General features: G+C 41.6%; 1 protein-coding gene and 1 pseudogene across 2 annotated transcripts in view; both read right to left on the bottom strand.

The window, feature by feature from the left end:
* LOC308101575 (crossover junction endonuclease MUS81-like) overlaps positions 1 to 26,358 on the bottom strand; it is a 121,575-nt pseudogene extending 95,217 nt beyond the window's left edge. The window contains exons 1-12 of the transcript in view: positions 26,302 to 26,358; positions 24,225 to 24,354; positions 23,019 to 23,104; positions 22,433 to 22,566; positions 21,710 to 21,790; positions 21,421 to 21,509; positions 20,910 to 21,137; positions 19,555 to 19,725; positions 18,458 to 18,585; positions 18,092 to 18,204; positions 17,788 to 17,907; positions 17,430 to 17,525 (exon numbers count right to left, since the gene is read on the bottom strand). The product of the transcript in view is annotated as a crossover junction endonuclease MUS81-like (transcript). The remainder of the gene's footprint in view (positions 1 to 17,429; positions 17,526 to 17,787; positions 17,908 to 18,091; positions 18,205 to 18,457; positions 18,586 to 19,554; positions 19,726 to 20,909; positions 21,138 to 21,420; positions 21,510 to 21,709; positions 21,791 to 22,432; positions 22,567 to 23,018; positions 23,105 to 24,224; positions 24,355 to 26,301) is intronic.
* On the bottom strand, positions 7,443 to 16,358 carry LOC308102145 (uncharacterized protein; the record flags this gene model as incomplete). The annotated part of the gene is made up of 4 exons (XM_080451747.1): positions 7,443 to 7,466; positions 12,739 to 12,972; positions 13,730 to 13,825; positions 16,179 to 16,358. The coding sequence occupies 4 exons, from the start codon at positions 16,356 to 16,358 to the stop codon at positions 7,443 to 7,445; spliced, it is 534 nt and encodes a 177-aa protein (XP_080307873.1).
* Positions 26,359 to 26,383: the final 25 nt, after the last annotated feature.

Raw genomic sequence — 26,383 nt, 5'->3', positions numbered from 1 at the left:
GTGTGTGTGTGTGTGTGTGTGTGTGTGTGTGTGTGTGTGTGTGTGTGTGTGTGTGTGTGTGTGTGTGTGTGTGTGTGTGTGTGTGTGTGTGTGTGTGACCTATGTTTGATACTCTGTATGTCCTTGAAATTAAAAAGTTATAGAATCACTGGATTAAATCAACCCTCTTCTCCTAGGCGCCTCGGGGGTCCTTCTCATCGTTAAAAACTACACCGGTGACCGTCTCAACTTTGGATTGGCTGCTGAGCAGGCCCGTAACCACGGCGTCTCCGTTGACATGGTGATAGTCGCCGAGGACTGTGCGTTTGACCGTCCCAGCAAGGCAGGGAGGCGTGGCTTGTGTGGGACCGTGTTCATACACAAGGTAAGCTTTGGTTTACAAGGCAAGGAAAGTAAACTTAAATTACCATTCTTAAGAGTTCCATTAATTACATTTCTGTAGAAATTCAACCTTGAATTTAACAGTTAAAGGGGATTTTCACTGTAAAGCAACATTAAACAAGTTTGAGGCATACAGGAACTTTGCGTGAACATGCAGTTGGAGAGGTGTGTCTAATGAAATGGCCGGTGTGTATATATGAAGCGTGCTTCTCGATTATTTCGAAAAAGTAATCGATAGAATAATCGCTAAGAAAATATTCAATAGTTGCAGCCCTATGTCTGTTTGAGGGGCTAAAAAACACTGTCCATAATTCACTATTGTTTTTAAATAAACGTCACTATATATTGTTTGTGTGTTAGCTGGCAGGTGCATTGGCAGAGGAAGGCTGTCCATTGGACCAGATCGTCTCCAAGGTGACAGAGGCCTTGAAGGGGATTGGTGAGTCAATGCAGGTTCCTACATCCTGTTATGGTAGATGATGGGATATGGTTTATAAGGTTTTGCGTGTATTTTTGTGCATCCATAAAACATGCATGCATGCATCTGTCTAGGCCTGGGCAATATCGAAATATTGAAACGTACAATAGTGCTAAAAGAAAAATAACATGCGTGTGTGTATTCTCCATCCTCAGGTACTCTGGGAGTGAGTCTGTCTCCCTGCAGTGCCCCTGGATGTCTGCCTTCATTTGACCTTCCACCTGGAGACATGGAACTGGGACTGGGTGAGAGGGAGGAGGGGAGGGGTGGATGGACGGATGCATTCATTTGGATTGATAAGACAGTTAGTGGAAAGGATGAAGACAAGGAAACTTCTTTCCCTCAGATTGAAGCAAACATACATGCATGCATAAATGAATGTGTCCTGAGCCTGCTTCAATTCCCTGCAGCGGTGCCTCTGGCAATAGGCTCCATAGATATATATAAAGGCTAGATGACTCACCCGCGCTGCTGGCCAATGGAGTACGACGTTGCCACATGGCGGCCATCTTGCGACGGTCATTCATAACATTATGTCTATGGTGCATGTACTTTGAAATAACCATAGCGTGCTCAATTTTCATCCGATTTTCAAACGGTTTGGTGTGTTGTAAACACCAAAGATGTAGTTATGATACTTCATACTTAATTTTATATTAAAAAAACATGATTATAATTATAAGTATGCAGTATCATAACTACATATTTGGTGTTTACAACACACCAAACCAATTGAAAATCGGATGAAAATTGAGCACGCTATGGTTATTTCAAAGTATATGCACCATAGACATAATGTTATGAATGACCGTCCCAAGATGGCCGCGGTTGAGCTATGCTCGCGACGCCCCCTTGAGCCATCTAGCCTTTATATATATCTATGATAGGCTCTATGCACAGCAGCCATTTTGGAGAGAAATTGGGCCTCTTCTTACTTCCTTCACAGGTGTTACCATTATGATACTAATGAAGGCTCTGTTCCATTCTGGTCAAACAGAGTCAGGGTGCTGATATTGTGCATGTTGGCTCACTGGAAACACTCTGCTACACCAGTGGGTCTCAAAGTGTGGTCCAGGGACCCTCATGGTTCCAAATGGTTCCTTAGGGGTGTGTAACTCTGAGAGTGTACAAATGGATTTGGTTCAATTTGTACACTCTCAGAGTTACTTGGGTCCTTGAAATTAAAAGGTTTGAGAACCACTGTGCTACACGAAATGGAACAGAGCCTTCATTAGTATCATTGGTAAAACCTGTGAAGGAAGTAAGGAAGAGGCCCAATTTTGTTCCAATATGCTGCTGTGCATAGAGCCTATTGTCAGTGTTCATGGGTGGGAAGCCGGTGTGTGATCCTTGTCGCTGTGGGGACCCCTGTTGGTTACATGCAGTACATGCGTGTTTTTTTTAATGTTCTGTCAGTGTGAAAAGGGAAATTTAAAAAGCTTCTCTAGTTTCTTTGGTTAAAATTGATAGCTCTGTTCCCTTCCACTATTCAGGTATCCACGGTGAACCTGGCATCAAGCGATCAAAGGTAGGTTTTCACCCCAAAACTGCCCACTCGTAGACTAAAATAGGCACAGCACACATACAAGTATTTTCTCTAGTTTTTTTTAGGTAGTGGAGGCTCCTGAACCGGTGGAATCATACCCATGATGCATTTTGAGAACAGCCAGAGCCAAGCATAGTTGAGCTAAAGGTATAAATTCAAGGCATACTTGTTTGTGTTAGGCATTACAATGAGTAAAAGTACAATGATTAAGATTAGGTATAAGTTTAGCCAGCGGTTAGCCAATGAGATTGTGTGACCTTAAACTCCAAAATCAGCTTGTAGAAATCGTTACCAGTTCAGCCGCCCCAAGCTTTTTTTTATTGCGAGCTCATTGCATATTGTCTATTTGTAATACATTTAATGAAACCCAATGGCTATTCATTTTTGTATATTCTATTCTATTGTCTTTCTCCATTACACTTCTGTTTCTGTCACTCACTCAGGTGTCGTCTGCTGATGAGGTGGTGAAAACCATGCTGGGTCACATGACCAACACTGACAGCCAGTCACATCTGTCACTGAAGTCGGGTATGTATGACACTGCATGTTTGTGTATTCAGTTTATTGGCTTTACTTCAATCCTATATACTTAGTTGAGTTGGAGTTCCCCAGGGGTCTATACTTGGTCTCCTCCTTTCTTCCCTCGACACCAAATGTCTTTGCTGAAAATAGCCGATCTACAAGCTTACAACGAATGTTTGGCAATTTTCACCAAATGGTCCCCTATTATATAACATGCCCAGTATATAATTGGGACGCTGGGGTTCATGTGGTTAATGGAATATGCTGGATTGTCATAATCGATTGTAGTTTATGTGCCTGCTGACACTTTTATGTTCTTTTATTACATTTTCATTTTTACCTTTATTCTTTTTATGCAATTGTACGTCTCTATTTTATTTGAGGTTTGGAAATTTGTACAATTATCCTGCACCGTGATTGGCCAATCACAATCTATTCAGGACTGTGATTGGCCAGTGTCACATGACACATGTGCATAGCCCTATATAAGAAACCATAACTTGAAAAAAAAACATAAATTTGTAGATAGTTACTTTGTAGATTTTGATTATTATTACAAAGCATACATTAACCACTTCATCCCTATATACATTTCGGCCATTTGAAAATAACCGATGTACAAGCTCGCAATGTGCTGTGATGCGACACATTGTGAGCTTATGGATCTGCTATTTTTATAAGATTTTTATACATTTGAAAACTTGTGAAATGGGACATTCTGCATAATGAGTACTTTCTACTTTTGGTACTTTAAATACATTTTGATACCAATACTTTTGTACTTTTCCTCAAGTAAATTTAGAATTCCGGACAGAGTATTTCTACGTATTGATATTTTTACTCAAGTAAAAGATATGAGTACATTTTCCACCACTGCTAGTATTCTATTCTGTTAATATTATACGCGGTTTTGTAAATGAGTCGCAGAACAGGTTCATGAGCAGTGCAACTGATTGGTTCAGAAGTGTAACACAGCAGCAGAATAGAAACAGTACAGCAGGCATAAACATATAAAAATATTCTTTTGGAAAATAATTTGCTTTTTGAGGTTTGTGTCAGGCTGTTGAGCCTGACACAAGACGGCAGCACATTCCCTTTTATGCCCCACATACAGTATGTAACCATGGCGATTATCCACAACATTGCAGGAAAGTCATGCGACCGACGTCCAGACACGGGAGGTGCAGGCCAGACTTCACACTATGTGCAGTGACGCCCAAGCAGCCCGGGGAAAGGCCCCTCAGAGGACCCTCGTTACCCAGAGCAGGAAGAGGTTCAAGGATGTGAAGCGCATAGGCAAGAGAAAGGTGCCCGTGAACAGGAGACCGGACGGATCGACCAGAGGGGGTCCCACCGCCGTCTCCCAGAATCCCACAGATTCTGAGGACGTTGCAGAATCTGCCCTCCTCCCACCCGAGGCTGTCGAGGGGGTTGGAAGGCGAGAGATCGGATTTCCAGGTAAAGCACCATTGGGATGTATGAATATAAATATGCAGCTGAAGTTAATAAATCCTGGGCTTGTTTCATTTATGTCAGGGGTAGGCAACCTTAGGCACGGGTGCCAACACTGGCACAGGGGAGGGTGACCACACTGGCATAAGTGTGAGAGGGACGATTTTTGGTTTAAAATAAGATATTAAAAACAATTTAGTCAATTCATTGAAGTCCCCTCGCATCTGTATGCAAATTACAACCCGCACATAATTCTACATTCATTCGAACTCTGAACTCTTGACTGGGGAGGGGAGATAGGTGAGTCTACTGATCATTACAATGTCCTGATGTGAAAGAAAACAGTTCAGAAGAAGAAGAAAAAAGGTTGTTATATTTATGGACAATCAAAATCTGTTGGAAATATTACATTTTGATATGGTGTCATAATTTAACATAATGTTGAAAATAAAAACATGGCACTTCATGTCAAAAAGGTTGCCGACCCCTGATTTAGTTGTTACTGTGTACTAGCATGAACAACTCCTGTACAGATACATGCCACACAAAAACTAAAAAACAACTAATGTGATTAGTTTCAGCTGTGTTTACTCCTTATTGCTGCGATAGCTCAAAACAAATGAAGTTTAAATGTCTTCTTCAATTAAATTCACCAAATTCTCTTGTCACACTAGCACCCGCAGAACAACCTGGGGAGACAGAAGACGACAGCGAACAGGAAGGAGACGACGAGAGACAATCGTGTTCCACCACAGCCACGCCGCCGCGCGGCAGCAGGGGTGCCCGCCGCGTCCGAGCCCGGAGGCGAGGATTCTTCAACGTTCAGCGTGCCCGGTTCGACATGCTGCAGGTGGAACTGGTGGATACCCGGCGGAGCATCGTCAGTCAGCTCCGTCGGATGGAGAGCCGCATGTTTCCTGTGTTGCAGTCCATCGGCCGGAGCTTGGAACGAATGGCAGATGTGATGGAGCACAGCTCAGCCCCAGGGGCTGATGTGATGCCCAACAGCTCAGCTCCAGTGACTGGTGTGACGCACAGCAGCTCAGCTCCAGTTGCTGATATGATGCACAACAGCTCAGCCCCAGTGGTTGGTATGATGCAGCGCCTCTTAGCCCCAGTTTCTGATATGTTGCACAACAGCTCAGCTCCAGTGGCTGGTATGATGCAGCATCTCTCAGCCCCAGTTGCTGATATGCTGCAGCACAGCTCAGCCACAGTGGTTGATATGATGCACAACAGCTCAGCCACAGTGGTTGATATGACGCACAACAGCTCAGCTCCAGTGGCCGATATGATGGACACTAACTCAGCCCCTGACCCCACCCTTAAGACAACCGAGTCACCCCTCAGGTCTCTCAGGTCAAGGGCTAACCTGACCACATATACAGATACATCCAGTAGTGTGTCGGACACGTCCACGTCCAACAGCTCAGCTCCGGTGGCTGACGTGATGCAGCAGAAGTCAGCCCCAGTGGCTGATATAAAGGACGAAAACTCCGCTCCAGTGGCTGATATGATGGACCAAAACTCAGCCTCAGGGCCTGATGTAATGGACCACAACTCGGCTCCAGTGGCTGATACAATGGACCGGAACTCAGCCCCTGAACCCACCCTCAAGACAACCGAGTCACCCCTCAGGTCTCTCAGGTCAAGGGCTAACCTGAGCACGACGGATACATCCAGTAGTCCGTCGGACACGTCCACATCCACGTCCACGTCAGACTCGTCTCCAAGGAGCCGCACCACAGGCCTTCATACCCGGGGAGGTCGGAGAGGCAGCCGCAGGCGCCGCTAAATATTATGTTTTTTTTTTTTTCTAAATTGGCATGTTGCCTAATTTGGTCACCTGCTAGGGTCACCTGCTAGTGAGGTCCACCTTTTCACCTGCTAGTGAGGTCCACCTGACCTGTTCACCTGCTAGTGAGGTCCACCTGTTCACCTGCTAGTGAGGTCCACCTGTTCACCTGCTAGTGAGGTCCACCTACTCCTCCCCGTTCAAAACCCCCTGCTGACAGGCGCCGTCCCAGACTGTTGGTTGGACGGTAGGACAAAGATTGCCCGCCCAGCTTCTTTTTGTTTTTTTTGTGGTTAATAAATAAGATTTTCATAATGACTTTTGTTTGTTTAAAGAGGAACGTCACCCCAAGTCACAATGCGTTGTAACTTTCAACTTGCATAACGTTCAAGTGCATTTACTGAAGAGCTATCGCATATGAACAATAAGGCCTTTCTGCCGATCTCTCGGCAAGTCAGACATCCGATAGGCGACCAAAGACTTATCATCTGAATATAGGCCTGTGCACTTGCTGAACTTGGCTTATACTCTTGTCCTTCTTTCATTCACGTCGTTCATTGTGTTGTTCAGCTATGCTGTGGGTAGATCTTCCATAAAGGGACATCTCGCTCTAGAGAGTTTACTCCTTCAGCCTGAGACTCTGAGGTTGACTGTGACCTCTCATAAGTGTACTCAAGTGTATTTGAATAAATAACGAGAAACACACTTCTCTTGTTTGTGAGCCTTTATTACAGAAATATAAAATGTGTCACTTCATACCACTACATGGCCAGCAGCATAGCAGTTGTAGTATATTCTTGACTACTCTGTTGGAAAAAACATTTGCATGGAGAGAGGAATTTCCAAGCCAGTTCTTTTTATTTAACATCACAAAAGTCGGAGTCGTCTTGTATTAATTTATATGGTTCTTTTAAGCTGTGGTCAAAAGATCTAATTTAAAAAAGAGCATAATTTAGCATAATTTAGTACAACTGAATCCGTATCTGTGCCCTATTTACATTATTACTAAAGGTGACTAATACATACAGTATAATACAAGGAACATAAATACACAAATACACTCAAATACTAACTCTTAATACATAAAGACCCTGTTAATTCAAGATTTCAGCTGCTGAGACTCCTCCCAGGCAAGTAGTTGGTAAAACCGATATGTGATGCTTTAGTTGGTGGAAACCAACTACTGATGAGTTGTGTTGATGCTTATCTCTCTGGAAGGAGTTTATGTCGCTCGAGGTCGCTGATGTAAGCAGGGAGTTCCGTCGCCTTTATACCGGTGGCTGGCTGCTGTCCTGGTGTCACCAACGTGATGTCAGTTAGTGTCAGTCATATATCCATATTAGTCCATGAGCCAGAGAAGATTTCATTATCGAAAGAGTGGGCAAAACCATACCTATATTAAATTGTTTATAGGGTCAATATAAGTAAATAAATATATAATAACCTTTCCACAGGAGCAGCTTTTTCATATTTATCACATATTTTGTTATTTTCCCCATACTTACATGACAGCATTTTTGTTTGCACCAAAACCACTCCTTGGGCTAAAAACGGCCCAATCTCAATGGGCTTTTTACACAAAAAGTATACCTGGAAAAGGATGGCTATGGCCGTTTTTAGCCCAAGGAGTGGTTTTGGTGCCAAACAAATGCTTGCAATGGATTCAGAATCATAAAAACACCCTAGTTTGACCCCTCACATGCTACTTAAAACAGAATTAAATTTTATTTTAATTTTTTTAATTTCTTTTTTAACCAAGGTTATGGTGGGTTCCCCAACTTTCAGCAGCTGTCAAAAATTCTCCTAGGGAAACTGCATTTCAGTCTTTATGAGATGTGTTACTAGACACCTTTACAAACACATTGGTGAAGATTTGTTTTGGTAAGGAATTTATTCCAAGATTGGAAAATACTAATATCCCCTGACTATAATGATTATGTACAATATTTAGTTTGAGGGCAATATCAACCCAAAAGTATAGTGTTTGATTAATCTCTTGCTAATAACAATAGAGGTCCACTGCTCTTGAAAAGGACTATGACATGAAAAGTATTGGAGCACATCTTATAAATATAATTTATTGGGTAAAATGTGTTTACTATCAGTGTGATTCAGTACATTCCTCTCTTACACGTATCATGAGGCTTGTTCCAGCTCACATTCAAACTGCCAAAAAATACTGTATATTGATGCTGTTATGCAGAAAACCTTTATAGGATTTTGTTCATGAAATAATGCCCTACTTTGTGGTGTGACTGACACGGTTACACTGTTTTATATTTGTTTTTGTAAAACAGCAAAAGAAAAAAAATCACTTAAACATTATTTATTTATTGTTATCAATCATATTGAAGTGATTTCAGGGAGGGACAGAAACTAACTCCAGTCACTTTCAGTTCAGGGGTTCTCATTGTATTGTTGAATCACAATGTTATTGTATGACTTGGTAATCTGGGTTCAGTTACTATAGTGTTGAATGTTTCATATTCAATGTGTTCTGGGCTTTGAAGAGACAATGCTGCACATTTTCAAAAATAGTGGAAATAGCAGATCTACAAGCTCTCTCTCTCTCACACACACACACACACACACACACACACACACACACACACACAGAATTAATCAGATATTGGTCTTGTCCTCTCAGTCCTCAGACTCTTTTAACCCATTGAGACCTGAAGCCGATTCTACATGTCTCCTAAATCCCAACAGTATTCTGAAAAAACAAATGTTTCTATATTAGTGGTGCTCAATCTTTTTCATATCAAGGACCCCCAAAATGGTATGTATTTGGCCGCGGACCCCCATCAAAATATGTTGTTCCAGGGACCCCCAGAAGCAAAGATTTGAGTTAAAAATGTTCGCTTAAAAATATATATATATTCAAAGATTTGCACACATTTTCAGGAATTTTCAAAAATAGCAGATCTACAAGCTCGTAGCGCGGCACTCGGTGCCGCGCTATGAGCTTGTAGATCTGCTATTTTTGAATAGCCTAAAGTGTAAAATAATGCTTTTTAGCTCAAATAAAAAAATGACACAGTTCCAGGTATTAATGGGTTAACATCTATCTTCACATCCTGTATAAAACGTCATCTAAACATGGAGACAACTTTCACAGAGAGACAGAAACATTCTTCAAATCAGACTAAAACACTGTTAGAGGTTGCAGACTGACATTTATTTTGAAAAAAAACCAAGTCAGTGTAAATTAAGTAAAGAATGAAAACATAATGATTACCTTTATATGAATTGAAACAATTTTGTCATTTTGCCAGATAAGTCGTGAGCTTGTAGATATTAAAGAAAGTACAGAAGCTTTCCCCCCCTCTTTTGTTTTTAACATGGCTTCATAAGTGTGTAACTGTTTGAAGGACTCCGAGGTTTCTACTGTATTTACAAAATGGGGTAAAAACATTGTTCATCACATTAAAATGTTTTTATAAGCGATTAACTCTTGACACACAATACCCTATTGACACATTGAGGAGGAAGACATTACAGCAGTGGTTCTCAAACTTAATCGTATTTGAACTGGGGACCAGCCACCCTGACAAGCACTTGGAATTGCAGGAGTTGAGGCATTACATTTAGTTTGACTTCATCAATATTGTGAAAACAGCAGATCTACAAGCTCACAGTGAGCTTGTAGATCGGCTATTTTCACAAATTCTCTCTTTGTCAGGTAATATTTTTCTATAGTATAGTTTGTTAATTACTTTTGACACAGTAATGTCTCATTTTAGAGGTATTCAATAGGTCTTAAAAAGTCCTTAAATTGTCACTTTAGAAATGTACTCTGTATACATTATACATACACTATACATGTATGTACGGTATGTTTGTAGGTTTGTTTACTGTTGAGTGAGAAAACAATGTTGCACATTAAGCAAAATATCATTTGGGGACCTCCTGGGGGTCCCTACCCACAGTTTGAGAACCACTACATTTAGTATAACCAATGTACACAGACTGACAGAGGGCTCTGTAGTAATATCAACAAGATAACAGGGCATACTGTATAATGATTGTCTGCAGCAGGCTTATTAAAGAAATGCAATGAGCGGAACACAATGGATTGATTGATCATGATGGTGTAGTATACTGTACACATCATTCTTACACATGCTTTATCTAGAAGAGAAAATCTATCATCAAATGAAGAAAACTACGTTTTTAACTGAGTATCATCATCAGTATTCTTAACATGTCTACCATGTCTTACACAGCTCTGCTCTATCTCCATTGTTCCCATAAAGCAATATCCCTGGATAGAGAGGTTGTGTGAACGTGGTTTGAACTGTGTGTAGGAGGGTCATTGTGTCAGAAACACTGTAGAAGGACAGAGTACCTGCCTTGTGGTCCAGGTACACCCCCACTCTGGAGGAGAAAGGCCCTGACACGTTAGTGTCAACATTGTTGTGTTTGAACAGGTAGTTTTTATCAGAGCACTGTAAACCCCAGGATTTATCATTGTCTCCAAAGTAGGTTTGTCTGCTGACGTCTTTATAACAGACTGCTATAAAAACCTCTTCACCACTCCACTCTACTTCCCAGTAACAACGTTCAGACAGACCCTCTGTACACATCACCTGACAGATAGTAAATCTCTCTGCATGATCAGGGTAAGGTTGTTGTTGAAATGTTAAAGTCACCTTCCTCTTCTCCTCTGACAGGGAGAGCTTTTTGCTTATTGTGTTCATGTCCAGAGACAGAGGAGAGGAATCTGTGAGAACACACGACAAAAGAAAAATCAAACCTCATGAACCTTATTGTGTTTAGAGTTAGTCTCTCAGATCAAACTCATTAGAGCTTTAAATAACAACATATCAGAATGAAACTTCAACGTTCAGAACCTGCATCAACATGGACTCACATTGTAAAAAGTCCTTTCTGGTCTGAGGCTCCGCTGGATGTAAAACATCAACTGGAGACACAAGAAAACAGTAAAGGTCATCATGACATTGTAAAGGATTTTAATGTCCACACAAAGGGTCAAATCCAATAGACTTTACTGCTGACTTCACGGGCATGTAAAAACATACGACTGACGTAAAAGACAACAACAGACCTGCTTTACGGCAGTGTCGTAACGTAGCTCTCTTAAAGGCACAGTCACATATATAGCATATTATGACAGACATCATACTGAAGAATGGATTAAACTGAAGTTCCAAGGGTTTTGTCAAAAAGTCCAAGCTATTATAGCTTGATAGTAATCATTGCTATTATATAGTGTTTGTTCAGTAACAGCTGTCTCCCCAGCTCTTCAGAAAATACATTTTCAGGTGGGTTACACATTTCATTCAATCAGGAGAGAGAACTCCTCAAGATCATTATTAAGAACGAAAATATAATAAAAATGATAATAAATAATAATAAATATTAAATGGTGCATTTATATACTGTAGCGGGTGACATGAAACACAGGTCACACTAATCTACTGCCCGCCATACTACAGTCTTTAGTAGCCTTCCCAGACATACTTCCACCTGTACAAACTGTTTCAACACTTAGAAATGTACTGTACAGTATAGGGGCCGGTTAAAACACAATAAAGACATTTAAATCTGACCCTAACCTCTCCTTTGAGAAATATTCTTGCTTAAATTCTTCAATGTTTCTGTCCAATCTGACAGACAGCCAACCTGTGTACCATCAGTCTGCTCCAGTTCAAATATCTCCAGTTGCCTTCTGACTTCATCAATCCATGTTTACTATGATGGCTGGTTAGAAAAACAAGAAACACATTTAAATCTCACCTCTCTTTGATATCTCTGGCCAAGTTGTCTTCAGGATGTTGTCTAGTTGGTCTCTCAGACCAGACACCACATCAATCACATCTGTGAAGGACCTCACAGGACAGATGACCACACTGGGTGAGACTGGAGATCCACTGGAACTGGAGAGAGACTGGAAACTCTGGAGAGAGACAAGTAAACCAGTATAGACAGGGATGGAAGATCATTAAACCAAGAGATCAATAAATTGGTACATTGACCACACAAACACACACGCACACACGCACGCGCGCGCGCGCACACACGCACACAAATGATGATTTAATTTGTCTCTAATTCTCATTCAAATAATTGCGATTAACAATGTGATTGTGTTTTTGGTATTGAGCATATCAATAAAAATATACATTTCCGTTCCAATCTATGAACACAAATTGTGGGCAGATATTGAATAATTTTATACTTTCAAAATATTTGACAAAATAGTGGAAATAGACAATCTACAAGCTCAGAAGCTGAACTTGTAGATCTGCTATTTTTGGAAAATGTTTACAATTATGACAATTGTGGAAAATAATTGTGATTATCTCTAATAATTGTGGCAGGCCTAATTCTGACAATATTATTGTGGTCTGTACTCTACAACTACTGTATCTAGCAACTATGTTAGTATTAGTAACTAACTACCAACATTAATAATGTCATGTTATGTAATATCTATGATGTAATAATAATATGACATGATGGAATGAGATGAAAGAGATGAAATATGAAGCTGATTTCTCCTAAATGAGTCAAAACCAAAAATGCCATGTGTGGAACCTGAATGAAAGTGATGATGTCATCAGTGTTGGACAGCTCCTCCAGGTCAGCATGTCTCCTCTCCAGCTGCTCCATGTGGTCCTCCAGCTGCCTCAGGAGAGCCTCAGTCTGAGCCACTGCAGTCTGCTGCTGATCTCTGATCAGTTCTTTAAGCTCACTGCGTCTTTTCTCAATGGAGACCATCATCTCACTGAAGATCCTGTCACTGGCCTCCACTGCTGCTTCTGCAGAGCTCTGCTTCACACACACACACACACACACACACACACACACACACACACACACACACACACACACACACACACACACACACACACACACACACACACACACACACACACACACACACACACACACACACGCCGAAAGGAAGAAAGAAACTCTTGGTTATAAGTTCTCATGTAAGTGTAGAACTTTGTGGGGAATACATTCAGTCACAACATAAGTATTGTTGGCCATTCCAGAAGTTCCATGATATGATGGATTCTTTACTGTCACTGTTCTTTACTGTCATTCTGGGTACTTTAGTGCAGGGACCCCCAGGGGTCCTTCAGGGGGTTCCAGGGGGTCCCCCCAAAAATATGTTAATATACCATCAACATCTGTTTAACCAACCAAAACAAAAAAAAATCTGTTTAACCACTTAAAATAGCCTAAAATTCTACAAGTTCACAACACATGGCGAACTCGTCGTGACGCGTTGTGAGCTTGTAGATCTGCTATTTTCAAGAACATCTTGATAGAATGTGAAAACATTTGAATAACTTTGTAACATTTTAACAACACAAATCTTATATGTGGATTGCTGGCACATAAATATTTTCAAATGTGGGTCTGCAGCCAAATACATATTAATTGGGGGTCCTTGACATGAAAAGGTGTGAGAACCACTTCTTTAGTGCTTCTGATGACACAAGGCACTGTCTCATCCATATACAGTAGCATCACAGTAAACACAAGAACAAGAACTATTATCATAACATCAGCTCACGTTCAGGGCCTCCATGACCCGTCTAAGGTCTTTCAGCTCCTTCTTTTTCTCCTGGATCTTCTGCTGGACTTCCTCCTGCATTGTCACCAGCTGTTTCTGCAAGAAACAGGAAGAGACAGTTTGGCTTGTAAACAAAGCACATTTTCAAGTCGGGCTACCAATTCTATCCAATCAGGAGAAAGAGAACTCATACAGGATACGAGGTCAAAACAAGTGAGATTTGGATCCACACATCATCTTAAATCAACTTTGTAACTTCCTCAAAATACACTTTTGCAGGGGCAAGATGAATTAACTCATTCAATCTGGGAACGCATCTGTGTCATTTTAGATTTTAGCTATAACAATTATTTTTATAACTTGGCTATTAAAAAAAAAGCAGATCTACAAGCTTGTAGATCTGCTATTTTAGAAAAATCTTTAACATTTGTACAAATCTTTGAATACATTTTTGGAAACAACATGTTTAACTCAAATCTTTGCTTCTGGGGGTCCCTGGAACAACATATTTTGATGGGGATCGGCGGCCTAAAACAACATTTTGGGGAGTCCTTGACAAGAAAAGGTTTGAGTGCCACTGATATAGCAACGATAGTTTTTCAGATAATTAAGACATTTGTTGAGACATTTGACAGTTACAAATGTTCGCTTTAAGAAATATGTATTCAAAGATTTGCACAAATCTTCACGATTTTTCAAAATGAGCAGATCTACAAGCTCATAGCGCTGCACTCGGTGCCACGCTATGAGCATGTGTATCTGCTATTTTTGAATAGCCAAAGAAATCTAAAATGACACAGATGCATTCCCAGATTTAATGGGTTACCATTATGAAAAGTGATCAATTGCGTCTGTTTTTCATTGGGTCCAAAAGGAGTGTACTTCATCCTTTAATACTTGTTATTGTACAACACCCTGGTTTGCGCTTTTAATGTCTCTGACATGATCATTTAGTTCTGCTTCTATATTTAAAACATGATCTCTCTTATGATTTATCTTCAAGTGATCGTGGTCCTACCTGTTTCTCTGCCTTCTCTGCAGCAGCTGACACCGTGTCATGGCCCTTATGTTCATCCATGGTGCACAGATAGCAGATACACTGGCGGTCTGTGCGACAGAACACCTCCATCAGCTTGTCATGACTGGAGCACATCTTCTCCTGCAGTTTGTTGGTGGCTGGGACCAGCTTGTGCTTCTTCAACGCAGGAACATTGTAGTGAGGCTGGAGGTGAGTCTCACAGTAAGAGACCAGACACACCAGACAAGACATGAGAGCTTTGTGAGGTCTGGCTCCGGTGCAGAAATCACAGGCCACGTCTGCTGGACCGGCGTACAGCAGAGCAGCAGAGGCAGAAGACTGCTGACCTCCTGTACTGCTCAGCTTCATCACACCCTGGAAGTAAAGAGAGGTAACACAAAGAACAACACAACGACTTACTGACATGAGATATTCACACACACAACTATAAAACATATCAGAAATATAAACATTTATCGCTGTGTAAACACGCTCTAAATTCTTACCGTCAGTCCCTCGGCGCTCATAATGGAAAATGACAAACACAGCAATAACACCCTGGTCACAAGTAACACTGATGCATGCAGAACACACTCCTGTTCAGCAAGCATCCACTCTATTTATATGGGTTGGTCTACCCATGTGGGTGAAACCTTCCGTTGATTAATCATGTGACTTGTGTATTGGAAACACAGGCTTTAGCACTATTCTATAACAATGGCCACTGTACCCCAGCTCCTTATCTGACCTAATCAATCAACCCTCTCAACACTCTCATGTGACTCTCATGTGACATGTGCAAAGTCCCCTGATTTCAACACTCTAGGTCAGAGCTGTAGTTTTTAGAATTGTATATATTTGTACTTATTATTATGACTAAATATCCTTCTGAAAATATGATACAGGAAGGCGCTAGATTCTAGCGCCTTCCTGTATCTTATTTTCAGAAGGATATTTAGTTCTAGCGGCTAGAAGGCCACATGTGCAGGTAATACAAACGCCACCGTTACATCATAATAATAGATTATTCTACAGACACGCTGTGAACTTGTAGATCAGCTTTTTACGACATGCCCCGAAAGGGGACGCTAGGGTTCATGTGGTTAATATAATGTTTCTAAGGGCAAATGTTAGACTTTTCCTTCTCCTTCCTTTTTGTCTTTCTCTTCACTTATAGATTATAAGTGAAGAGAAACTTCACTCAGTTCCCAATTTAATTTCCACAAGTCAACGCACGCACACACGCGCATGCACGCACGTGTGTGCACACACACACACACACACACACACACACACACACACACACAAACACACACACACACACATACATGTGCACACATGTGCACAACCACATACGCACGCACGCACACTCTCTCTCTCCCCCTCTCCCTCTTTCTCTCTCTTCCTTCATCCTCTCCCTCTCCATCATACGATGGTCTCGGACCCGGACAAGCCCTTCCCGGTGAAAAAGTCCCAGAAGTTGGTGATGGCGGCGGAGGAGGGCTTGCTCTCCTCCTTCTCCTGGGGCGCCGCCTGCTTGATCCAGATGCTGTTCTCGGCGGCGGAGCAGCCCCCGCCGCCCACCAGGGAGAAGCTCAGCGTGGAGCCCATGGGGGGCCTCCCGTCCTGGGGCTGGCGCTCCGAGTCGGGGGCCTGGAGCCTGGAGGAGCTGCCGCTGCTGTCCGAGGGGGGGGGGGGGCTGAGGCAAGCTCAGCAGGTTATGGTGGGAGTGGAACTGACGCATGTGATGGATGGACTTGCCCGGTGCCGGCTCTGCAGCGCCACCTGGAGGGCGATGGAGAGACAAATAGTTTTTAATAGTCAAACACACACACACACACACACACACACACACACACACACACACACACACACACACACACACACACACACACACACACACACACACACACACACACACACACACACACACACACACACAGTCAGTCCTTTCATGTCAGATTTTAACATCTATCTTCACATCCTGTATCAAACATCATCTAAACATGGAGACAACGTTTACAGAGACAGAAACAGAAGGATAAACATTCTTCAAAATAAGACTAAAACACTCTGCAATAGAGATTGCAGCCACAGTGCTCACATGTATTTTGAAGAAAACACGAGTCGGTGTAAATGAAGTAAAGTTAATGAAAAGAATATGATTCAACTCCCGCCTGGGGGACAAGCAGATCTACAAGCTCACAACGCCTCTCTGAGCTTGTAGATTGACTATTTTCACATTTTCTGTCTCTTTGTCAGGTAATATTTGGCCAATGTTTGACCATTTTATACGGTATAGTTTGTTGATCACTTTTTACGCAGTAATGCTATGTTTTAATTTTCATTTTAGAGGTATTTAAAAGGTCTTTAAAGTCCTTAAATTGTCACTTTAAAAATGGACAGATACCCTGTATAAACTATACACAAGCTGTTGTGTATGTATTTAGAGAAGTCAACTTTAACTTTTCAAAAGGAATATGTCGCTTACCATACATTAGTAACTATTAATAAAAAATTATGTGTACACGTGAGAGAAATATTCTGTAATGTTACTTACTGTGTGTGTGTGTGCGTGTGTGTGTGTGTGTGTGTGTGTGTGTGTGTGTGTGTGTGTGTGTGTGTGTGTGTGTGTGTGTGTGTGTGTGTGTGTGTGTGTGTGTGTGTGTGTGTGTGTTTTACCTGGTACAGTTTGGTCAGGTATCGGGTCATGACAGTCAAGTAGGCTACAGACTCCCTCACATCCTGAACTCTCTTCACAAAGAAACCGTCCACCACCTAACACACACACACACACACACACACACACGTGTGCGCGCACACACACAAACATGTCCATACAAGCAAACATATCCACACACGCAGAAATACATTCACATGTGTTGTCTTTTCAAGAGACAATTCATTCACAATTCATTTAAACTGAGTGAGTGTGTGTGTGTGTGTGTGTGTGTGTGTGTGTGTGTGTGTGTGTGTGTGTGTGTGTGTGTGTGTGTGTGTGTGTGTGTGTGTGTGTGTGTGTGTGTGTGTGTGTGTGTACCTGTGTGTTGATAATAGCTTGTTGTAAAGTGCTCTCAGGTATACTCAGGTGAGATGCTGCAGCGCCACACTCCTCCACTAGGTAGATGGGTTTATGCAGACCACACCTCTTCAGACGAAACTGATCATTGCGGAGAGAGAGAGAGACAGACAGAGGGACGGAGAGATAGAGACAGAGAGACCGAGAGCGACAGAGAGATAGAGACATGAGAAAGACTGAGAGACTTGCCGTTAATTCACTACAATAATTTGGAGAATAAACAAGCTGAGACAGGTAAAGTAAATTCACACGCACTCTTACACACCTTCTGTTCTCTGAAGCGTCCATCGATGATGCTTCCACACAGGTCATCTATCCTCTTCCTCTCAATGATGTAATCCAGAACCAGCTCTCTGCTAGGAGGAGCACGCAGCTGACCTGTGGACAGCAACACAAGCAAGGCCTCTCATTCATTATTTATTCTACAATTACAACCAATTTATCAAAATATAGATTAAATTATTAAATAATACGCCATCCCAATTGGAGCCACTAGAGGCGAAATGGTAAACAAAAACGGGTGCCGTCTGATCTCGTGAACGCCCAATGTTTTGCTGGTGCTAGATCCCGTGAGAGTGTGTTGCTAGGACAGAGAAAGGTCGATAATAAAGTAGCATTTTGCATGGGCTACCTGGTACAGGTGCGACCCTCTCCCGGGCCACCCACAGGAAGTCTCCGATGTTTAACTTCCTGACGTCGAAGGTTACGCCGTTCCTCTGAAGCTCTTTGACCAACTCCTGTTTCGCTCCTGTTTTGCCACTATACACACACACACACACACACACACACACACACACACACACACACACACACACACACACACACACACACACACACACACACACACACACAGTTAGTGTGAAACAACAAAGGTATTGACCATACATACCCACAGTGATTTTGCTTGTGTCATACTCAACACTGCTGTGACTCTCGTCTACTAACTTTTTTGTTTTTGTCTGTTTTTTTAAAAGACAAGTTTGTGTCAATTACCTGCCTAGATACAGTATTTAACGTGTGTCACAGAAGTGACGACTTAACCGTTAATTAGATCTCAGGATTAACTGATTTATTGGTCCTCGCTGTGAATAGAAAACCAATCTGACACTTTGTTCATTATACTGTAGCAGTCAGTTTGGCTGATGCTAAAATGTGGACATGCTTGAGGGAGATCATCAATATATAACATCGGTTCTAAAATAGACCCTTGAGGATCCCCTGCTGTACATCTAGCAAAGCACCAACTCTTGTACATTGTTTCCTCTTATTATGTAGAATTACATCCAGGTCTATTCAATTTCAATTCAATTCAATTCAATTTGATTAAAGTGTCAAATCACAACAAGTTGTCTCAAGACACTTTACATGTAGAGAAGAGACCCGACAGTCCCACCCCTGAGCAAGCAATTTTGCGACAGTGGCCGCAGGTCTGGGCACACAGATACAGTAAATGTATCAAGTTTTGAATGTAAAATGTTTAAATCTGCCCCCATCCTCGCCTCATTTAAAACCACCCTCAAAACCCACCTCTTCAGACTTGCATTCCCCATCTAATTCAAATCCCCTTTTTTACATTTTAATTTGTACAATTCTTTTTCCTTTTTACCCTTTTAACTAGTTATTTATGTTAATCAAGTTGTTTGTTTTGTTTTGTAAAGCGACATTAAGTATCTAGAAAAGCGCTACATAAATTGCATGTATTATTAATCCTAGTCTCACTTCTCTTACCCAGTTGTTTCGATGAAGTCGACACAGAGGATAATGTCATATCTGCCGGGTAGGAGACATGCTACCTCCGGCCTCCTGGTTGTCGTCTCTGGAGCCTGGGACCTCCCTGGACAGCTCAGCCCAGCCACCTCACTCCTAAGCTGGGTGAAAGCGCCAGGCCTCTCTGTGGGGCTAAACAAGTAATAGTGTGTGATCTACTTAAAGTCGACTCAAGTAGGAAGGACATCTGCAATACTAGAGCCAATCTAATTTTCCTGCTGTTAAAAGGATCCCTGGCTAATGAGCCAAATATGCCTTAATATATTCTAATTGCCCTCTATAATTAAAATAAAAAAACACCTTAACATTTTTTTTTTTTTAATAAATAGTTCATCTTTTACACAAGGGAGACAACGCCCGTCGCAAGTTGATGATGTAATTTGTCCATGTGTGGTCCAGCCCTAAGGAATGTTCTTAGCATCCCTTAATAAAAAACAACTTCTTATTTCCTAATGTAAATATGAGCATCAAAGCAATATTTTTAATTTTAAACTTATTAGCAAATGCATTCCATACATTCCATAGGGCTAGAGCCGCTAGACCACACATGGACAAATGACATCATCAACTTGCGACTGGAGTTGTCCCTATTGAGTGAAAGATGAACTATATCTAAAATAAATAAAGGTGTTTTTAATTTTAGTTATAGAGGGCAATTTTAATGTATTAAGGTATTATTAGCCGGGGATCCTTTTAAAGGGTAAGACCACTTTGGTAGAGGTTTGGGTTGTGTAGTTACCTTGCCATGATGTAACTCCAAAGGTGGACAAGAAATCAAAAATAATTGCCCCATTGATTAGAAATTGATAATTCAAAATATGCTCCTCATTGACTTACATTGTACGGTAAAACAGCTCTCAAAGTCACTCTTTTAGCACATAAATGAACCCAAACATAGCTGATTCAGACAATATAGAACATCACCAAACCCAGTACTGTTTGTTTTTTTAATAAAAATGTCAACTTCCTGTTGATTTTACTATTTGAAGATCTGGATCCGGATCCGCCGATCCAGTCCGGGTTTTCTACTTATTAAAAATGGCAAAATCAACAGGAAGTTGACATTTTCATTAAAAAAAAAACTGTACTGGGTTTGGTGATGTTCTATATTGTCTGAATCAACTTTTTTTGCTTTTGTTTTTGTGCTAAAAGAGTGACTTTGAGAGCAGTTTTACCGTACAATGTAAGTCAATGAGGAGCATATTTTGAATTATCAATTTCTAATCAATGGAGCAATTGTTTTTAATTTCTTGCCCACCTTTGGAGTTACATCATGGCAAGGTAACTACACAACCCAATTTTTTAAAAACACTCACCATAATCTGTCCGCCGTCTCCTCTTCCTCCTCTTCATCTTCAAGTGTTAGGTCTACAACTTTTGCTCCGCCTCCTTCCTCTTCTTCGTCTCCCTGCTCCTCGTCCTCTCCTTCATTCATCATGTCCTCCTTCTCTCCGCCCCTCCCTCTCTCCTGTGCTGCGTTGGTTCCTGGTTCCCCGGCCTCCAGTCGCTCTGCTAAAGCCATGCCCTGCTCTGTGAGAGAATACCTCACAGAGAGAGAGAGAGGGAAAGGGAGAGTATTTATTTTCCCACTTTATTTCATTGATATTTATTCTTTAACCCATTAAGACTGGGAACGCATCCGTGTCATTTTAGATTTCTTTGGCTATTAAAAAATAGCAGATATATAAGCTCATAGCACAGCACCGAGTGCCGCGCAGACAACTCGGCTCTGTGACTACCTCTGATGCACCTCAAAGGAGTGTGTGCACTTCTTGAACGTGTGTGTAGGGGTGTCTGTGTGTGTGTGTGTTTATGTTTTCTCCATACCTTGCAGGATTGTGAGTCTTCAGAACAAGGTTCTTGAGAACCAGGGTGCCGACTGATGACCAGGCTGTGTATTTACTACCTAAATCTGGCTGCAGAGAGAAAGAGACAAAATGAGGCGGGTGTACATTTTTATATTTTACTAGGGAAGTTTATACATGTATGCAAGGTGTGTGTGTGTGTGTGTGTGTGTGTGTGTGTGTGTGTGTGTGTGTGTGTGTGTGTGTGTGTGTGTGTGTGTGTGTGTGTGTGTGTGTGTGTGTGTGTGTGTGTGTGTGTGTAACCCACGCACCACAGTGAATGACTTCTCACAGAGATGCTGGGCCTCTGCTTGAAGTTCCAACTTCAACATATAGCCTTTACTACCTGGGATCTGGAGAGATGAGATTAGATTAGATTAGATTAAATGATACTAAACAGTCAGTCAGACAGGAAAAGTAAACAGTGGGGTTAGACTTTACGTTCAATCCCCCAAATAACTCTGTGTCACATAATGAAAGTTTCCATGTGAAAGACAATCAACTTGCTCACTTATTGCTGAGCTTTGTTCAATGCTGGTACCTTCTTCAGCAGAACAGTTTCTCCTCACCAGTATTACGTTTTGGTATTCTGTAATATCAGTAGAGTTCTATATAATACTATACACCAATAGCCTACCTATATCAATATTTTCACCATACAATAATATAAACAGTGTTTATCCTTCCATTAGTACCAGACAGTTGATGTTAAATTAGCAATTTTTCAATCTATTTGTACATCAGTCTCTACAAGGTATTGTGTCCAAAATTAGAAGAGAAAATGGGAGACAGAATGTGACCTTGCAGTCACAGCCTGGAGCACTGCATTGTTCATCTCTGTGGAAAAGCCCAGGGTTTGATTTGCGGGGGATAGGTTTTATTCAAGTATCTTAAGCAGTTAAGAAAATGTCCACCTCTGATTTATTTACAAATGGATATGTATATATACACATGTAAGCACTGAATGGAGCGAGTAGGAGTGAGAACAGGTGTACCTGGTTGTGTCTGTAGAGGGCGATGAGGACCGCGTAGCCCCCAGACCTCTTCTGGGGAACATACTGTATTCCCTCTTCTTCTTCTTGCTCCCATCACCTCCTTTCTCCTTCCCTCCATTCGATGGGGCATTCTTCTGCAATGATAGACCCGTCACATCATGGAGGAAACGGAATAAAGCTTTCACATGGACAAGGACACATCTTTTTTTCAGCAGCAAACCTAAATGAGTTGTGAGTGTAGAATGCCGCACACAACCTCAAAGTATACTAAGGGTGTAACAGTTAATTGTTTTGTGACAGATGGTGACAAGACACATCAAGCCAGCAGCAGAGATAGTTTACCGTTTCCTTAGCACGTCAACCTGTTATAATTGTAGATATTGTATACTCTTGTATACAAATATTACATAGCTGTACGTACGCTCTCCTTTCCTTTCTCCCATTCGTCACTCTGTTTTGTGAAGAGAATCTATTGGAAGAGTTCATAAGTGACCGACCACACCGTAACACAACATTGATACACACACACACACACACACACACACACACACACACACACACACACACACACACGCACACACTTTACCTTTCTGTTGGGTGCCAGATTGTTGTTATTCTGTCCACCAGGAGGGGGAGCTCCTTTAGGGAGAGAGTGGATTGGAGCGTCTGGACCTACAGCAAAGGAAGAGAGGGGATGCAGCATGATTATCATCTGGATTAGATCAACTCTCACAGCTGTAATCTGTTCTCTTTTACTTTTAGCTTACCTTGCCTCAAATCTGTGCAATGTTAAAGTAAATACTAGTAAATACATAAATAAACAGTCATATCAGAGGCTTAATAGAAAGGTTGTTTTTAGTATTTTACAAATACATTATTAGTGTTAAATCTGTAGCACCAGCATTAGTGTGTAGTGGTAGATCTTTCTAGCACAAACCACTACTACTGTTCATCAAGTACATGCATAAATGTACATATTTATGCTTTACTACTTTACTATGCAGATATGGAAATATTCAAACATCACAATAGTTTTGACCAAATACCTCAATATCGATATTCTGACGATAATATCGTATTGTAAAAATAGCTATAATAGGTGATATACCAATCTGGGAACCCAGATCCAACTGAAAATGAAAAACAGCGACCTCTGCTGTTTGTTCTATGTCTGCAGAATCTGTTCTTGAGAGATTAGTGATATACAAGCTCACGACACATTGTGAGCTTGTAAATCTGCTTTTCTTTTTTTTGTTTTTACAATGAAAATAAATACAGTTTAAAGCTGCACTAAGTAACGTAACTTTCCTCTTCTACCCCGGATTTGAACCCGGTTTCCTGTGCAAGTGCTGATTTTTTTTTTTACCATTGACCTAATAGAGCCTGCCTGCTTGCTCAGGGGATAAATTGAAACTTGACCATCAGGTCACAATTCCTGTCAGATGGATCCTGTGTCTAGGTGAGACGTGACCTTTGACACGATCTAAACGTTTCAATGGAAGAGCAGGGAGACAAAATACAACCACTCCAATTATATAAGTTATTAACATACTCTACCATACAGATTGGACAAAATTACGTTTTATTGATTAAAAAAAGTTACATAGTGCCGCTTTTTAAGTGTAAAACCAGGAACAGACAACACTATATTCAAAAATCAAAATCCTACAAAACTCTATAGTCTCATAAACCGTATAACAAAATCAATACAATAATCAATACATTGCCCAGGTACTACTGCACAGGTTTTATCCCGTCCATTCATCCTCTCTTCATTCCATTCCTCTCGTACCGTTCTCTCTGTAGTACTTCTGTAGTTTCTCATCCAGTATTTTACAGATTCCGTCCCCAAAGTTCTGGAGGATCTTGGCCTCTCTGGCGTTCTGCAGCGGTAGAGGGTACCGTGTCAAGGAGCCGATTGCCTGGCGAAGAGACACAATTAAACGTCTGTTCATTTCAACGATACCTTAGTTTGCACTGAGCCGTTCGGTACAAGGGCCACAGTACACATTACTGACTGAATTATTCATTGGAATAATTCTATAAAGGGGGGGGGGGAATTAACTCTCGCTTAGATTATGTAAAATAATATTTTTCATATTCTTTATTGCACCTCAACGTGGTACCCCAGGCTGAGACAGGACACACAAGTAAGACGCACGAACGCTGGAAGCGAACGCAGCTCGAAAATATTGTGTATTTACGGACTTGTAATCCGTGTTATTTCACTGTAATGGGGAGAGAATAGTGTGTGTGTGTGTGTGTGTGTGTGTGTGTGTGTGTGTGTGTGTGTGGTGTTGCATTTAAATCAGAGCATTGTCTAAATTCCTGCACTCTGGCGCCCTCTACATAGGTAGTGCATGCACACAGACAGACACACAGACAGACAGACAGACAGACAGACAGACCCTCAACCTGAGCAGGGTTACATAGTAAGCTCCACTTGGTCGCCTCCTTCCGCGTTCGCAACAACGTGCGCAGCCCCTCCCTCCTCCAAAGAAGAGGGAACACTCTACCGCAGGGGTCTTCAACAGGGGGTCCGGGACCCCTAGGGGGTCCTCAGAGTTACTACAGGGGGTCCGCCAAATCTTTGTGTGATATGATTTCTTTTTTTTTACCTTAACCACTTGAACGCTAGCATCCTCTTTTGTGAGGAGATCTTTGGCCAAAAATAGCAGATCTACAAGCTCACAACGCCTCGCGCTGCGAGGCGTTGTGAGCTTGTAGATCTGCTATTTTTGGCAAAGAGGCTATAGGTGTAGAGGGAAAAAAGAGCAGACTAAGTAAAAAAAAACTTTAATCTGAAACACAATTTCATACAATATAGAGTAGGGGGTCCCTGCTTCATCTCTCTCAGCTAGGGGGTCCTTGGCCTGAAAACGTTGAAGACCCCTCTACCCACATTTGCCAGCCTGTAGGCTACTCCGCCGAGACACACCTGGCTCATTAGCATGCCAACACCAACACACTTTTAGCTCGTTGGATATAGCAGTATCTGGCAGTCTAGAACAGTTGTTCTCAACCTATGGGTTGGGACCCCCCCCCCCCCCCCCCCCCACGTGATTTTTTGTCATCAGGGTCCCTCCCCACTCCCCTGATGACAATAGACCGCCGAAGTCTGACGTCATTTACACATCCTTTGTTTGTCTACCTGGTTCGCAGTTTTCCACCCCCGTTCTGAATCCCATAGACGTATTTAATATCGCGTCAAATAAGAACTGTGTTCCAAAAATAAACAAATGACCCCGGCGTGTTGACTCTTATGGATATGAAGCATCAACTGACGGTGAGAAAACGCTAATGTTACTTCCGCCGAATTAGTTACATTTTCGCCAGAAACAGACTGTATCAAATATAAGTGACTGACTATCATAAACGATACAGAACCCCCTCCCTGACAATAACGCCGACACGCGGTGTTTATTTTTGGACCACAATTCTTATATGAGACGATTCTAAGATGACCCAATGTTATTCTCCATAGACAAAGTACTTCCGCAAACCTGGGGATGAACGAGTCACGTCAGGACTTCGGTGCTCTATGAAGTGCCAATTTAAGGACTTTTAAGACCTTTTTATTAATACCTCAAAAAAAGAAAAGAAAAAGAAAGAAAGAAAATAATATTGACCATTGCTGCATCAAAAGTAATCAACAAACTCAACTCAAATGTCTTTCTCTCTCTCCCTGTTGTGTTTCGTGTCCATTCTCTACTATAAACTAAACTAAACATATCTTCTTTATTTTTTTAAATGACCAAGGTTAACCAAAGTGCTATACAGATCAAAACAAGGCAACAGAATAACATGCAAGTAGTAAAATACAAACGAAAAGAAGCTAAACCGGGTGCCTTGACTTCACCTGACCTAACCTCGGACCCCAAGCTGTTCCCTAGCAACGCAACTCCGCTGCCGTCCCTCCAGACCATGGGATGATGACTAGACGGAGCAGGT

Source organism: Gymnoscopelus braueri (assembly GCF_963280865.1).
Source record: "Gymnoscopelus braueri genome assembly, chromosome: 15".
Taxonomy (NCBI): domain Eukaryota; kingdom Metazoa; phylum Chordata; class Actinopteri; order Myctophiformes; family Myctophidae; genus Gymnoscopelus; species Gymnoscopelus braueri.
Note: the sequence above shows the minus strand (reverse complement) of the source record. Positions and strands in the feature narration are given on the sequence as shown.